The sequence below is a fragment of the Chinchilla lanigera genome, unplaced genomic scaffold (genome assembly GCF_000276665.1).
Source record: "Chinchilla lanigera isolate Chin_1 unplaced genomic scaffold, ChiLan1.0 scaffold00034, whole genome shotgun sequence".
NCBI lineage: Eukaryota > Metazoa > Chordata > Mammalia > Rodentia > Chinchillidae > Chinchilla > Chinchilla lanigera.
In genome coordinates, this window is record NW_004955435.1 from 22,580,634 (window position 1) to 22,595,483 (window position 14,850).

At 41.4% G+C, this 14,850-nt stretch overlaps 1 protein-coding gene across 4 annotated transcripts in view; it reads left to right on the plus strand.

Moving 5' to 3' along the window:
* The window catches only part of LOC102016193 (3 beta-hydroxysteroid dehydrogenase/Delta 5-->4-isomerase-like), a 35,068-nt gene extending 21,491 nt beyond the window's left edge, over positions 1-13,577 (plus strand). For 3 of the 4 annotated variants that reach the window (XM_005389081.2, XM_005389083.2, XM_005389084.2), the window contains 2 exons: positions 7,348-7,512; positions 12,493-13,577. In XM_005389081.2, coding sequence (XP_005389138.1) covers positions 7,348-7,512; positions 12,493-13,304 — 977 coding nt within the window. In that variant the 3' untranslated portion in view covers positions 13,305-13,577. The remainder of the gene's footprint in view (positions 1-7,347; positions 7,513-12,492) is intronic. The other variant, XM_005389082.2, reaches the window with a different exon arrangement.
* Positions 13,578-14,850: the final 1,273 nt, after the last annotated feature.

Genomic DNA, 14,850 nt, shown 5'->3' on the forward strand with positions numbered 1-14,850 from the left:
TGCTTGCAAGTTGAGACACCATCTTACCAAACACAAATCAAGGTGGCAGACCAAATATTGATTTCTTCTCAAATAACTCCTCTTTCAATTTTTCTTTTCTATTCAAAAGAGGTAGGGGCTGGGGATTTAGCTCAGCAGCACAGTGGTGCCTGGCAAGCACAAGGTCATGAGCTCGATTCCCTGAACTGGAAAAAAAAAAAAAAATGGAAAAAAAAAAAAAAAAAAAACTAAAAGAGTCTCCCATTTTCCTAAAAATTACAACCTTCAATTCTAACTGACTAAACTTTTGTTTTGGACCAGTTTATTTGGTATTTATGGAAGAAGCTTCCTTAGCTTTCACTCAGAGGGTGTCGTCCCCTCCTCCCACCACCACATACACACAGTGTGTTTTAGGTTTATATTGCATATTTATGGACAAAATTGAGAGGATCTCAAGACATTGGGTAAACCCTGTATGTGTTCCTCTTAAATGAACCAGCAAGACCTTTTGCCCTGGGAACGAGACATCTTCTATCCATACTTGAACTATGAGGCCATTGCATATTCTGGGAAGTTCACCATAACACTTCCATCTGTTTGAGGTGGAGGGAACTAGCACCTCTTCATCTTTATGATCAGATACTCATGGAATTTCCAGATTAAGAGAGCAAGTTGTCAGTGATAAGAGAAAGAGATGAAAAAGTAAAATGGATAAATTTAGATCACTGAGAAGTGGAAGGAGAAAAAGACTGAAAGATGAAAACATGTTCTGAAACAATAAGAGGATATCCAAATTGTGAACAACAGTTCACAATAAACCAAAGGACCATTAACAAATGGATATCCACAATTTGGGTATCCAAATTGTGAACAACAGTTCACAGTAAATCAAAGGACCATTAACAATACTAAAACAAAAGACTTAGGCTCCAGGAAAAATTCGCCAACACCATCCAAGGTGAACTGTCTCTATATAGTGGATTAGAGCATTTTAATTTTACAAACCTAAAGTTGAGAATGGACTATAAGTCCATTAGTATATTTCTGGTTGACCAAATAGTCTGGTTTAATCCTCCAGCTGAGCATCATCTCAGAAGATATTGCCCTCCATCCAAATGAGATGCTTGGTGGCTATATTGAGTGCTTTGCAGGCCTTAAAGAGGAAGATCATCCCCACCTCACTGTCATATTGTGAAGGGGATGCACTGCCAGTGGTCCCTCATTGTGCAAGGAACAGAGCGGTGCCATGGCCCCTCCATTAAATGGGCACATATTGAAAGCATTTAGTTTCCTCATTCTTTTCCTCATGAGTTTTACTATTCTGCAAGGAAATAATGTCTTCAACTCCTCTCTGAACTATCAAACTGGTACTCATGTTACCAGGTTTTGAGGCGCAGAACTTTCCTTCTGAAGGGGGTTTCTAGGTTCTTTCTGTCCTGAGCAAAGAATTAGTCAAAATAAATGCAAATGGTAGTGACATTTTATTAAAGGTAGGAAGAGAAAAAAGACCTCTTCAGAGCAAGACTGGGACAAGTAGGAAAAGAAGTATACCCTACAGCACGAGAGGAGGCAAGAACTTGGTGGGGAGTATGGAGGGTCTTTTTGTACCATCCACTCTTCAGGCTGATGTCAGGTCTAGCCCATCCTGTTATCCTTGAGTGGGGCAAAATAGTGCGGGTTCTTGTGTATGATAAGAAAAGAACTGTAAAGAATACACTTCATAATAAGTTCCTATGTTTATTGAAGATCATGGGATGGTAGCAGAAACAGGCAAAAGGGCAGCAGCAACAGGCAAAAAGAAGAGGAACCCAGAAAGAGGAACTCTCAAAGAGCTTTACACAACTCAAGCTTCCAGCATTTAAAGAGTCAAGCACCTCTAACTTCAGGTGCCTTTCATCATGGTCAGATCCCTCTGACTCCAGATGTCTCTCATTCCATCTTTCACAGGGATTGGGACTAATGATCTACTGCCTCAGGCATGGAGACCTCCTAAATTTAAACATGGGTTATCCATGCCCACAGCTGAATGAAAGGAAAGGAGTGACTCGTTTAAATTCCCTGTTTCTTACGCTATCAATCCTATTGCAAGCCTGCTTGAGTTCTTGCAAGAAGTCCTTGTACAGAGCTTTAGAAACTGTTCTGCACATGTATCCTGGAATTTTGTAATTAACTTGTCATACCTACATCTCCAGCCAGCTTTACCACACCTTAATCTCTTATCTCACTCATTTTATTACAATCTTCATTATGAAGAACATGAAACTTGTACATAAAGGATTTTTATCTCACTAATCTGATCTTTGACAAAACAATGCCACTTGTAAAATAAGATAATAATTTAAAGCTACATTAAGTGAGCATCTTTCTTAAAAATCCAACACATATGTGGGCTACATAGTGTTACAGTAGAATACCAATTTCCTTTTACTCATAGGATTACTGAAAGCTGTCCAGTCATATAGCACTGTATGAAGCTCAGAAGGGTTAGATGTTACTGAACCAGAGATGCCTATTCCAGAAACAAAAGTAGTTCTAAAAAAGAAAACCTAAGCTCTCTCGGACATACTTCCTTCAGAGGAGAAGGTGAGAAGAATAGCCTTCAGAATCTTATTTCATACCAACTAAAAACAAACAAGACTGAAGTATGGTCCAAACGGTTACTGAAGAACTAAAGGCCAGAGATAACTTACCTCATGCCACTTTTACTATAAACAGCCTGAGCAAGGTCCAAAGATGTGTGCAAGCCCCAACTGGTAAAGCTAGAAGTTTCATTCAGTGAACCTAGTGTGATTTATCCAGACTGAACTCCAGTGGCTCCCAAAGAGACAAAATACCTTTTATTCAACCAGAGTGTTTATAGGCAGCCAAAGCTTTGAGAAGGGAAGGAGAATATCCTGGATGAAAAAACTCATGGCGGCTTCTGAGAAGTCCCCTCATGAGCAGATCCAGCTTCCAATAAAGAGTGGTTCCCTCCTGAGAGATTGACTTAGGATATTGATGTAGGTATTGCCAACCTGGCTGGGGAAATAGACATGGCCTATTAATTACAAAATCCTGGAAGATTTGTGCAAACAGTTTCCAAATTCCTGCACGTGGACTTCTTGCTGAGCATTTAGGCAAGTTTTTAATAGAATGACCTGTACCTGACATCAGCCTGTGGTGTGGGATCCTAGCACCACCTCTCAGGACCCGTACGTAGAAGTTCTTGCAGGTTTCCTCAAGATCTGGACACTATAAAAGGATACACATGCCAAGAAGAGCATGCTATCATGGCTTTCCTTATGATAGCCTGCCCTGTTTTCTCCAGGATAGACTTTAACCTTTCTTTTTACTCAGCCAATCTCACTCTACAGAGCCACTTTCTCCCTCACTCTTTACTTTTATTTTGTAAATAAACTTTGTCATATGTTTTGCTCATTTCATTCAGTTCTTTGCTCAAGATGAGAAGAACCTGGAATCTAACACCAGAAAGACAGGCGAGCAACCTAAAACTGGGTAATGTTAAATTGGTGAGTCACATTTAGAAGGAATTACTTGATAACAAGATGGTCACTCCACATAGTATACATTGATAAAAGTACACAACTCAGAGGGCAGAACTATTGGCTAGTTTGTAAAATATGCTCCCAGATTAAGTTACAGATTTATTTACCATGAAGGTAAACATTCAGGATATGAAAGTTGGTAAGAAGAAAGTAGGCTTATTCAAGGGATGACATCTTGAAAATAAACAGGGGCTATCAAAATCAAAGCTCCACTTTGGGGTCTCAGAATATGCAGGGCTTTTATTGGGAAAAAATAGCATGACAGGAAAACCACATGAAGAGTAGAGTCTTTATCACCCACAATGTATGTCACTCTTTGTTATTTCTTAAACTGACCAGAATACTGCAATCAACCTCAGCCTCCTGAGACCTGTTCCTGTAGTTCTTTTTAGACAGATAGAATTGCAGAAATAGGAGGAATGTTACAAAGGTCACCAGAGTTTCTAGGCTACAGAAACCTAAATATTACTTAGCAGTTAACATCTTAATCACTTAGGTGGGGATTCTCCTTAGAAATTAGAATTCTAGGGGAAAGTAAGAGGGTGGAGAGTTTGCAGAAGTGTTAGAGAGGACCAAAGTGCTTTTGTCTGCTTTCGGGAGACAAAAGTAACTCTCCAAAGACCAACTTTCCAAAGGAGCTACACTCTACTCATCTGTGCTATTCTCTGACTTCTACTGTCAGATGTCCTTCTACTGATTATTTCACTGGTGTTTTTGATGAACAAATATTAATACAACCAGAACTATATGTAAACCATTTGGAAACTAACATCTGATCTCAGGAAATAGCAATGATCAGCCCAGAGCAGGAGCCCTCAAAAGTCACAATAGATGGTGTCGGCCCACAGGGGGGAGACTTTCATGGATGAAGTCCCCAGGTTAAAGAATGTATGTGTTCAAGACATCAGCAACAACAGCAGGCAATGTGGAGCAGAGCACAGCACGAGGATGCAACAGTGTAAGACTCACCTACATCTTTATAGCTTTACTGTATAATTCCTATACAGGTTATTTTCACATATTTACATTCTTACATACTGCCATAACCAACATGTCTTAGTTACTCTTTTCTCATTACTGGGACAAAATACCCGACACCCAAAATTAAGGAAGGAAAGGTTTCTTTAACTCTCAGTTTGTGGAGGTTTCAGTCCATAATCAGCTGGCTCCAAGGCAGGGTGGCTTGGTTGAGAGGCAACTGTTCATGGCAGTGGAAAGCAGCAAAAGCAACAAGAACCAAAAGAGGTAGAGAGACCACACCTCTGTCCCTCTCTTATACTGTGTGCAGCCTACCCATTCCAGGGTGGGTGTAACACTCACACTCATAATCCCAGCATTGGACCATGAATCAAGCACAAGCTCTAGAAGCTCACCCCATGACTGCATGAGTCTTTGGGGGAGATATCTAGATGCAAACCATAACATTCTTCCACTGGCCCCCCCAAAGACTCATGCACATCCATTTTACAAAAAGCATTTTAGTCAACCTCTAAGAGTTGCCAAATTCCTACTAGTTTTAGCATTGCTGAAAAGTCCAAGTTCCAAGTCTTCTCTGAGATATAAGACAAACTCTTAGCTGTGCACCCCTGTACAAATGAAAAAAAGTTAAAACACTTCCAACATTCAATGCCACAAGATAGACTTTTCCATTTCAAAATTACGAGTAGGGGGATACAAAGGAATGGGACCAAAGCCAGTTCAAAATCCAGCAGAGCAAACATTAAGTCCTGTAGTTCTAGTGGAACATCCAAAGAAATTTGTGGCAAGTTGTGAGCTCTAAAGCGTTTGCATGATTCTTTCCCTATGGTACTTTCAGTGGTTGTAGCTCCCACAGCTGCTATCTTAGGCCCACTTTGCTCCCTCCTTGAAGATTTTCTCAGATGATCCGTATTCCTGACTTCTCCAAACTTTTGGGGTCTCCACTGCCCCTTTAGCTTCAGACTCACAGATTCACATATTGCCCTGTCAGGAGCACACTGCCTGGTCTCTCAGGCCTTCTTCTGAAATCTGGGTGGAAGCCTCTCCAACCTCAGAACTCTTGCATTCCGCATGTGCCTAAAACCAGCACCATGTGGATGATGCCTAGGTGCCAGATGTAGCCAGGCTTTCTTCTCTCTTGGCTGTGGGGTTCAAGTGCTTGGATCACTGAGCACTCTAAACCTGATTCGAGGAACAAATTCTCTATACTGTCACCATTCTGGAACCTGGTATGGCCGCTGCCATTTTGGAACATGCTGCAGATGTCACCAAAATTCTGGAACATAGTGTGGATGCCACCCTTCTGGAACATAGTTCTCTTCTGTTTCTCCTCAAAGCACAGTCTTTCACTTTCACAATTTTGAGGCTGCAAAGGGCTGAAACATGCTGTGTCTTGTGATATCTTCAGGTCATATTTTATGTTCTCCTGTTCCTTCTCAGCAATGCAGATTTCCTCAGCTTTGTCTTTGCAGTGCATAGCTTTACTGGAGCTTTTTTTCTGGCCAAACTCACAACACTTTATATCATCCTGCTGGGCTCTTTGCTCTTCATTTACAACATAAATCTGTCTAAAAAACCCCCCAAATAGCCATACCAACACCTGAACATGTGACTGCCTTGAAATTTCTTCTGCCACATTAATGAAGTTCACTGCCCTTAGTCTAAATCTCAGGCAAAATCTCTGTACATGAGCAAAATGCAAACAGACTTTTTGCCAAGCCATAACATACATCATCTGAAGTCCAGCAGCCAATGCAGTCCTTCCCAGCAGAAACCTCCCAAGTCTAGTTTATACCAGCAGGATTTCTATCAGCCTTTGGGTCTTCTGAGCTCTGATCAGAATCTCCCATACAAAATAGTCTAAGGTATTCCAGCACTACTCTTTTAGGTGACATCTCTGAATCTTTCCACTCTTCCTGCAAACCATTCCCAAAGGTTCTTGAACCACATGGTCAGATATAGTTACAGCAATGACCCTGTTTCTCTGGTACCAAATTCTGTGTTAGTTACTTTTATCTCATTGCTGGGACAAAATATCTGACACCCAAAATTAAGGAAGGAAAGGTTTTTTTAACTCACAGGTTGTGGAGGTTTCAGTCCATAATCAGCTGGCTCCAAGATAGGGTGGCTTGGTTGAAGGGTAACTGTTCATGGCTGTGGTCAGAAGCAAAAGCAAGAAGAGCCAAAGTGTTGGAGAGAGAGACCAAGCCTCTTTCCACCTCTTATATTGTACACAGCTACCCACCCCACAGTGGGTGTAGCACTCACACCCATAATCCCAACATTGGACTGTGAATCAATCATAAATTCTAGAAGCTCACCCCAAGGCTGCATGAAGCTTTGGGGGGAACATCGAGACACAAACCATAGCACAGCACACCAATCTTTACCTGTGCCAAGTCATGTTTACATTACTGTAGCACACTGTGCACTTGTGCAAGAAGGGTGGGGGTCAGTCCTCGGGTGTCCTTAGCCACCGAAGCTTTGAAGTAGTCTGAGTGGTTCCCCACAGAGTGGTTGTGAAAGATAGACAAAAGCCTACAGAAAGGAAAGAGTATTATGTTCTTTCTGTGCCAAAAACAGTACATTCTTGCAGTGTCACAAATATAGCTGTTCAGAATCCTAGTCTGCAATGAGATGAAGTGAATAGTTGTTTATTCCTTCTGAGTAATCACCATGCATTATGATTGATGTACTTTTTTATATTTGTTCCTTTCAAGGAATGAGCTCTCTCCTCATCTCATCACTATAACTATCCTGAAAGAACTAAATAATTATCACTCTTTTAAGGAAATTTCCTACCCCATCTACAAAGAGTCCCAATGTCATGCTTTGTGTTCCACAGAGTTGCAGACAAAGACCAAAGTGAAAGTGCTTGAAGGAGACATTCTGAATGCTCAGTGTCTGAGGACAGCCTGCCAGGGCGTCTCAGTTGTCATTCATACTGCTGCTGTTATTGATTTGAGAGGTACTTGTCACAGACAGACCATCATGGACATCAACCTGAAAGGTAGAGTACCCTGGGAGTGAGCTGCAGCAGGTAGAAAGAGGAGGATTGCAGAACAGATGAGGGGAAGAGAAACCCCATCATGGGATTGCTGCTAGGCTCTAACCCAGATGCCTTTGCTTTTACTATTGACGGAACTCAGAGCTGTTACTCTTGGTGTTTTAGGTGAGTAAACCAGAGCTAAAAAGGGCAAAAACTTGGCTAAGGCCCAGAGACAGTCTGTAGGAGAGCCAGAATACTGTACCTGTGAGACTTCATAGGCCAGGAATGCTTTGCTTATAGCTGTCCCATTTCAAGGTTGACTAGACTCCAAATTGAAAACCTTGATACCCATCCATCCATCTGCACCGATGGGGGCAGATCACCTTACAGATTACACCTAGATCATGCTTTTAGCTCTCACATCAGGGATGATGAGAACATCTAGAGCCCCCTGAACACCTGAAGGATGGACTCATCTCTAGAGATGTAGCACAGCAGTTCTACAGTCGTCAGGACAGAATTGTACAGAATTTTCCTTCTAACCATAGCTTCTTAGCAAGAGTCATATTACTATCTCTTCAGTTCACCACTGGGTCTGTTCTGGAGGAGTAGATCTTAGGTGCCCAAAGGAAATTTTCCTCAGTTCCTTGTCCCTAAATGTTTTACAATTCTTTTTGAGGTAAGAGTTTTCATCCTACCATAAATTGAGTGTCTCAGTTACTTTTCTGATTGCTGAAACAAAATACCTGACACCCACAAGTCAAAGTGGGAAACATTTATTTCAGCTCACAGTTTGTAGAGGTTTCAGTCCACAGTTGGATGGCTCCAACATAAAGTGGCATCACAGAGGAGAAAATTAATGGAAGAGCAAGCAGAAGGCAGCAGCAACAAGCTGCAAAGTCAGTCCCCTTTTCCCTTTTATCCCATCCAGGCTACAAGTCCTTTGGATGATGCCACCCATACCGAGAGTGGGCCTTCCCACTATCCACACCCAAAATTATGCTAAACCAATCAATGGACTAATTTAGTACCACACACCCTTCATCACATTATCACACACCCTAGATCCTGCCATCTCCAAATATCCCACCTATGAATACATGAAGCTTTGTGATAAAAGCCATAACTTTAAGACACATTATCTCAAGGAAATTTGACCTGTAATATAATTAATCTGACCCCTGGAAGACAGTCTTTCCAGAAACACTGCAACCCCAGATCTTGAACCATGTTCCCCTGTGCCTTGACCCATCAAATTAGTGGCTCAGGAACTCCTTTGCAAAGCAACAACTTGGATTTGATTTTTCAGCACCACCCCAAAACAAACCCTTTCTAGTTATTACTTCACCATCCCCCTACATTCTCACATTGCAGGAGGGCACTGTAAGTACCCAATTCTCATTTCCTGTCATATAAGACCTGCCTTCTGTATCACCCAACAACAACATGAGAAAATGAAGGCACAGTTGGATTTCTCAAATGTTTATTAAGACATTGTCATAGGTCTACAAAATACATCAAATGATATTCATTTTCTTGTTTATTAAACTAAGCTCACATTTTCTTGGCTAAACATTTTAATTTTTTAAATTAGCTTTCTCTCAAGGAAATAAAATGCACAAACAGTTTAAAAGGGAGAATTGATTAATGAAAAATATCTTTTCTGAAGACATTCCTCTTCCCCTGAGGAAAGGCACTCTCCATGCCTTCCAGGACCAGCAGGTCTATGCTGCTAGTGCGTTTCTATGACATCCTGCTATCTCACATATTCCCAGCAGATAGCACACTTTGGTTTTCAGTTCTTCACCAAGCTTGACTGAAAAGTCCAGGACAGTATCTCCAAATTCTTCGTAAAGGAAATGTTCATCCTGGTCATTATTGGGTAACCAGGGGGATAGAAAGAAGTGACCTTCACAGAGGACACTATATCAGAAATACAGGCTGAATCCCTATATCTTCCTCAAAGAAATAACTATTTTCTCGAGGACTCAAATATGGCTCTAATAGTGAAGATTTTCTTAATCATCAACAATGAGAAAAATACAAGAATTGTATTGCTTCCTTAAGGGTATATTTTCCCTAATTACAACTGTGACTGTACAGACTAGATGTCAACTTCCAACTGTACATGAGCAGGTATGATGCGAATTACCAATAATTCTTAAAATTGTGGCCTCCTCCACACTAGAGGATTGTAGTGATACATAGAGTCTGAGGCAGTAGAATCACAAATTTAAGCCCTATTTTGCAAGACCATGTCTCAAAATAAAAAGGGGGGGGCTGAGATATAGCTCAGAAGGAAGGCCCTACATTCAACCCACATTTTCATAAAAAGAACAATAAAATAAATTTAAAATGATCTATATTTAGTGAAATTGTATGCAAAAAAAAAGGTAATTTGAGGGAGTTTGGGGCAACTCTTCTTGATATAGTTTTAGTTTTTCTATTGTTCTGGGAATTAGAATTATGGTCTTTTGCATGAAAAGAAAACCTGCCAGCACTGAACCATATTTCCTACATCAAATGATAATTTGTTAATATAACTAGTTGTCAGTGTATCATAGTTACTTTCTAATTGCTGAGACGAAATACCCAACACACACAAGTTAAGGGAGGAAAGGTTTATTTTATTCACACTGTGGAAATGTTTCAGTCCATAATCAGCCAGCTCTAAGGAAGGGTACCACATGGCAAAGTGGTAACAATTTATGGCAGTGGAAGACAGCAAAAGCAAGGAGGGAGGGACAAGACTCTTTCTGTCACTTACATTGTATGTAGGCTACCTGCCCTAGGGTGGGTGTAGCACTCATACCCATAATCCTAGCCAGAGCTACGCCAAACCAATCAGTAGACTGATGCACTAATCACACAACCTTAAGCCCAACATCACACACTCTAGATTCAGCCACCTCTGACAATGTTCTATGACCACATGAGGCTTTGGGAGCCATCTAGACACAAAGCATAAATTCTACCCCTGACCCTTCAAAGACTCATGCACATCCTTTTATACAAAAAGCATTTCTTTAATCCATCTCCAAGAGTTACTGAAGTCTTAACCATTTCATTTATCGCTGAAAAGTCCAAGTCCCAAGTCTTCACTGAAATGTAAAGTAAACTCTTAGCTATGATCCCCTGCATGAATGAGAAGAAAGTTAGATACTGGTTCCAAAGCAAGATAGCTTGGCAGAGGAGATTACAGAAGGAAACCAATTCATGGCAAGCAGAAGACAGTAAAAGCAATCAAGCAACAGATGACCACAGCTCTCTCTACCCCTTATATCTTATCCAGACTTCTTAGAGCAGGTAGCACTCACATCCTTAACCCTAGTGCCCTTGAGTCTAGCATTGCACTATGAATCAATTCTAGTATTATGCACCTTACATCCAGTCACCTGAGAAAAGCCTCTGACTGCATGAAACTGTGGGGAGACATCTAAATACAAGCCATACACCCAGTTCATGACCATTTCATTGCAAAGAATGAGCGATTACTCAGAGTCAATATCTAGTTCAAACTTGAAGAAGGCACAAAGGGACTTCCCTTAACAATGTGAGAGAATCTCATAAAGAGGACCCCAAACTGAAGCATCTGTGATTTTTTACTGATAGAACCAGAAAGCAAGAACAAAAGAAGATCATCTGTGTAGGAATTCATGTAGAGGACAAGGGAACAGCAGGAAAAGGATAGGTTTGTCCACTACCTGATGGACTTAGGGCCAATCTATGTAATAAATCACAGTATGGGGAGGACAAAGGACAGACATATATTCTTTAAGGCAATGAGTTTTGATCCTATATGAACTTGTGCTGCTGTAGGACATATTTTAATCTTTAGCTATGCCTTCCAGGAGATTTGGGACATGTGGCACCCAGATTCCTTATCTTTGCATATACCTCTCATACACACATCTGGCCAAAGCCCCCGCATGTAAATATAAGAAAGTATCAACCCTACGCACTTTTAAATTCAAAGTACAAATATGTACCCACAGATCTATGAATCAAAAACTCTAAAAATTCTTGTTAACCTGACTCAAATATGAAGTTTTTATTTTTGAATTTTCTTCAAATTATAGCATGATATCTGACTCAGGAAGATGAAAAATTACACTTACATAATTACTTCCTTTGGGAAGAGAAAAGAGATGAATATGAACCTTGGGTACAGAGAGGCCTCTGGGTCATACTGAACATGTACTGCCCACGTGCAGGTACTCAGTTACTTTTGGAGGCCTGTGTGCAAGCCAGCATGCCAATTTTCATCTATGCCAGCTCGACTGAGGTAGCTGGGCCCAACTCCTATAACGAGATCATCAACAATGCCCATGAGGATGAGCATTACAAAAGCACACGGTCTGCTTCCTACCCGTACAGCAAAAAGCTGGCAGAGAAGGCTGTGCTGTAGCCTGACAGATATGTAAAAATCACCTCAGGAGGAGAGGGTAGATATGAACAAAAATATGACCCATAGGGGTCCCTTGGGTTATTTTCTCTTTTTTTTAAGGTTTTTTCTTTTAAAAATTTAAAAAACTAACAAAACAACAGTGAGGACAAAATCAAAACAACACAAAAGCAACAAAAATGATACATGACCTCAAAACAAAATGGTAGGAATTAACAATGGTTCCTACATTACCTATTGTTATCTTCAATAAAGTTGCTCAGTCCACCAGACATAAGAATATAACACTGATCAAACAATCAAAGACAGTAACAAGTAATAAAAAAAAACCCACACTGGAAATGATACAAAGCTTCACCATACTTATACTGCATATTGTTGGTTTCAGATCAGTCACTCTGATTACCAGATTCAAGAGTGCAAAATTGGTCAAGAACAAAGAAAATTTTAAGCATTGACTGTTCCTTTCCATAAACCACAGACATCAGCAATACACCTATCCCAGCTATCCTGTATATACATAGAAATTTTGTTTTCCGTTTTAAAAAAAAACCTTGAATTATTTTCTGATGCTGACCCTGTGCTCCCCACTTCAGGAACCCAGCACCTGTTGGAGGCCTGTGTGCAAGCCAGCGTGCCAATCTTCATCTACACCAGTTCAGTGGAGGTAGCTGGGCCCAACTCCTACAAGGAGATCATCCAGAATGCCCACGAGGACGAGCACCATGAAAGCACGTGGTCTGCTCCCTACCCATACAGCAAAAAGCTGGCGGAGAAGGCTGTGCTGAAAGCGAATGGCTGCACGCTGAGAAATGGTGGCACCCTGCACACTTGTGCCTTGAGACCCACCTACATCTATGGAGAAGGAAGCCCATTCTTGTCTTCTGTGGTGAATACGGCCCTCAAAAACAATGGGATCCTGAAAAGTATAGCCAAATTCTCTATTGTCAACCCAGTCTACATTGCTAATGCAGCCTGGGCCCACATTCTGGTCACCAGGGTCTTAAGAGATCCCAACAAGGCACCAAACATCGGAGGACAATTCTACTACATCACAGATGATACGCCTCACCAAAGCTATGATACTTTCCATTATACCCTGAGCAAAGAGTGGGGTCTCAGCCTTGATTCCACCCCGAGCTTCCCTCTCTCTCTAATGTACTGGCTTGCTTTCCTGATGGAAATAGTGAGCTTCCTATTGAGGCCCATTTACAAATATCAACCACCCTTTAACTGCCACTTACTGACCCTGTTAAATAGTGTGTTCACAGTCACGTATAAGAAAGCTCAACGAGATCTAGGGTATGAGCCACCCTTCAGCTGGGAGGAAGCCAAGCAGAAAACTGGGCAGTGGATCAGCTCGCTAGTGCAGCAGCACAAGGGCACTTTGAAGACAAAGACTCAGTGATGTGGCCATGACAGGGAGGGGTTCTGGGTGATGCCTGGAGCTACTTATATTCTCCTTCCATCTGGGTTCCTCCAGAATATGACAAAGGCACATGCCCAGGTCCTACAGCCTCCTGCCCACACAATGGCAACTTACTGTCTTCCTAAGGCCACTAAGGTGCCAGGTGATCTCATTTCCCCTTGCTAGTCATAAAGTGTTTTGTTTACTTGAAAAACTTACACTGCTTCACAAAGCACAATGAAAACAAAATAAAACTCCATGCCTAACATGGAATCCATGTGGTTTTTATGAACACACCTTTTCCACCTTTCCTTTCCCATTCCAGCTATGGCCATGTGCCATTCAGAAGGAGCATGGAACTGTCTTGGGAAGAGTGATGGCAGAGCCAGGAGAGCACCTGAGATAGCCTCTGACCTGCTAGGTTTCAGGCATACACCACATGACTTACATTACTTCATTTCAGCCTCACCAGATGACTGGGAGACAGGCCTGCTATCCCCATGGCATGGATGAGGAAAGTTACTCACAGGCTCACTAACTGGTATGTGGTGAGGCCAGATCTCTGTAGAGACTGACTTTATCCTTGTTTCTTTTTAGTCTGTTTTCTTTCCCTCCATCTTCCCCTCAATCTTATCAATTTTTCTGAGGATAAGAGTCAAACAAGAGAGTCTGAGGACATAAAAGAAATTATAGTAACTAACCAAACAAAGAACCAAGAGTTATAGAATACCTGTCAGCTCCCCAGGGCTAGTGCCAAATGGAAAGCAGGTAAGGAATCAGATGTGGAGATCTTGTGAGCAGAGGAAGCCCCGCCTTCGACTCCTGAATGTTGCCTCCTTTGTCTTGTGTACCACAAACATCACAACAATCTCAATCAGCATCAAGATGTTTTCCTTCTTACATTCAATAAAATTAATTAAATACCTTTGATTTGGATGAAGCTACTGAATTATACCCATCAGACCAACATAAATGCTGTCTCTCATGCTGAAATTCAACACCTCAGGCAGAAATTAAAGTGTTTTCCTGACATCAAAGATACAGTGTTAGGAGAGAGAAATAATGCCCATACTCTCCAGCAGGCCAGGTATAACCAGTGTGACAAGTAAGTCCTTTCTGCTGTAACCTTTAAAAGGAAAGTATCTTTGAAATATCAATTTGCTTTCTAGTAGAGCTTTGTTGTCTGCTTGAGCTTTGTTCAGGTAATTCATGTACAGAGGGCCTCTCATCTGCTCAACTCATTGGACAACCATTGTGTCCTATAAAAGACTCATTATTTTATTCTAGCCACAAGTAAAGGACAAGGAACCTAATTTGGTACAGTTTTGTACTATGACACCTGGGAATTTACAGATCATTAATTCAGATGATTTGGACTATCACTAAGGATATAGCCATGCATTCACTCTCAAGGAGAAAGAAAAAGAAAATTCAGACACTGGCTGCCAATGTCCAGGGGGCAGAGGCCCCTACTGAGCATCAGGGTGCAGTGACCGCAGGCAGTGGCAAGTGAAACATGAAGCCAAAACCTGTACCTCAGCTGAGC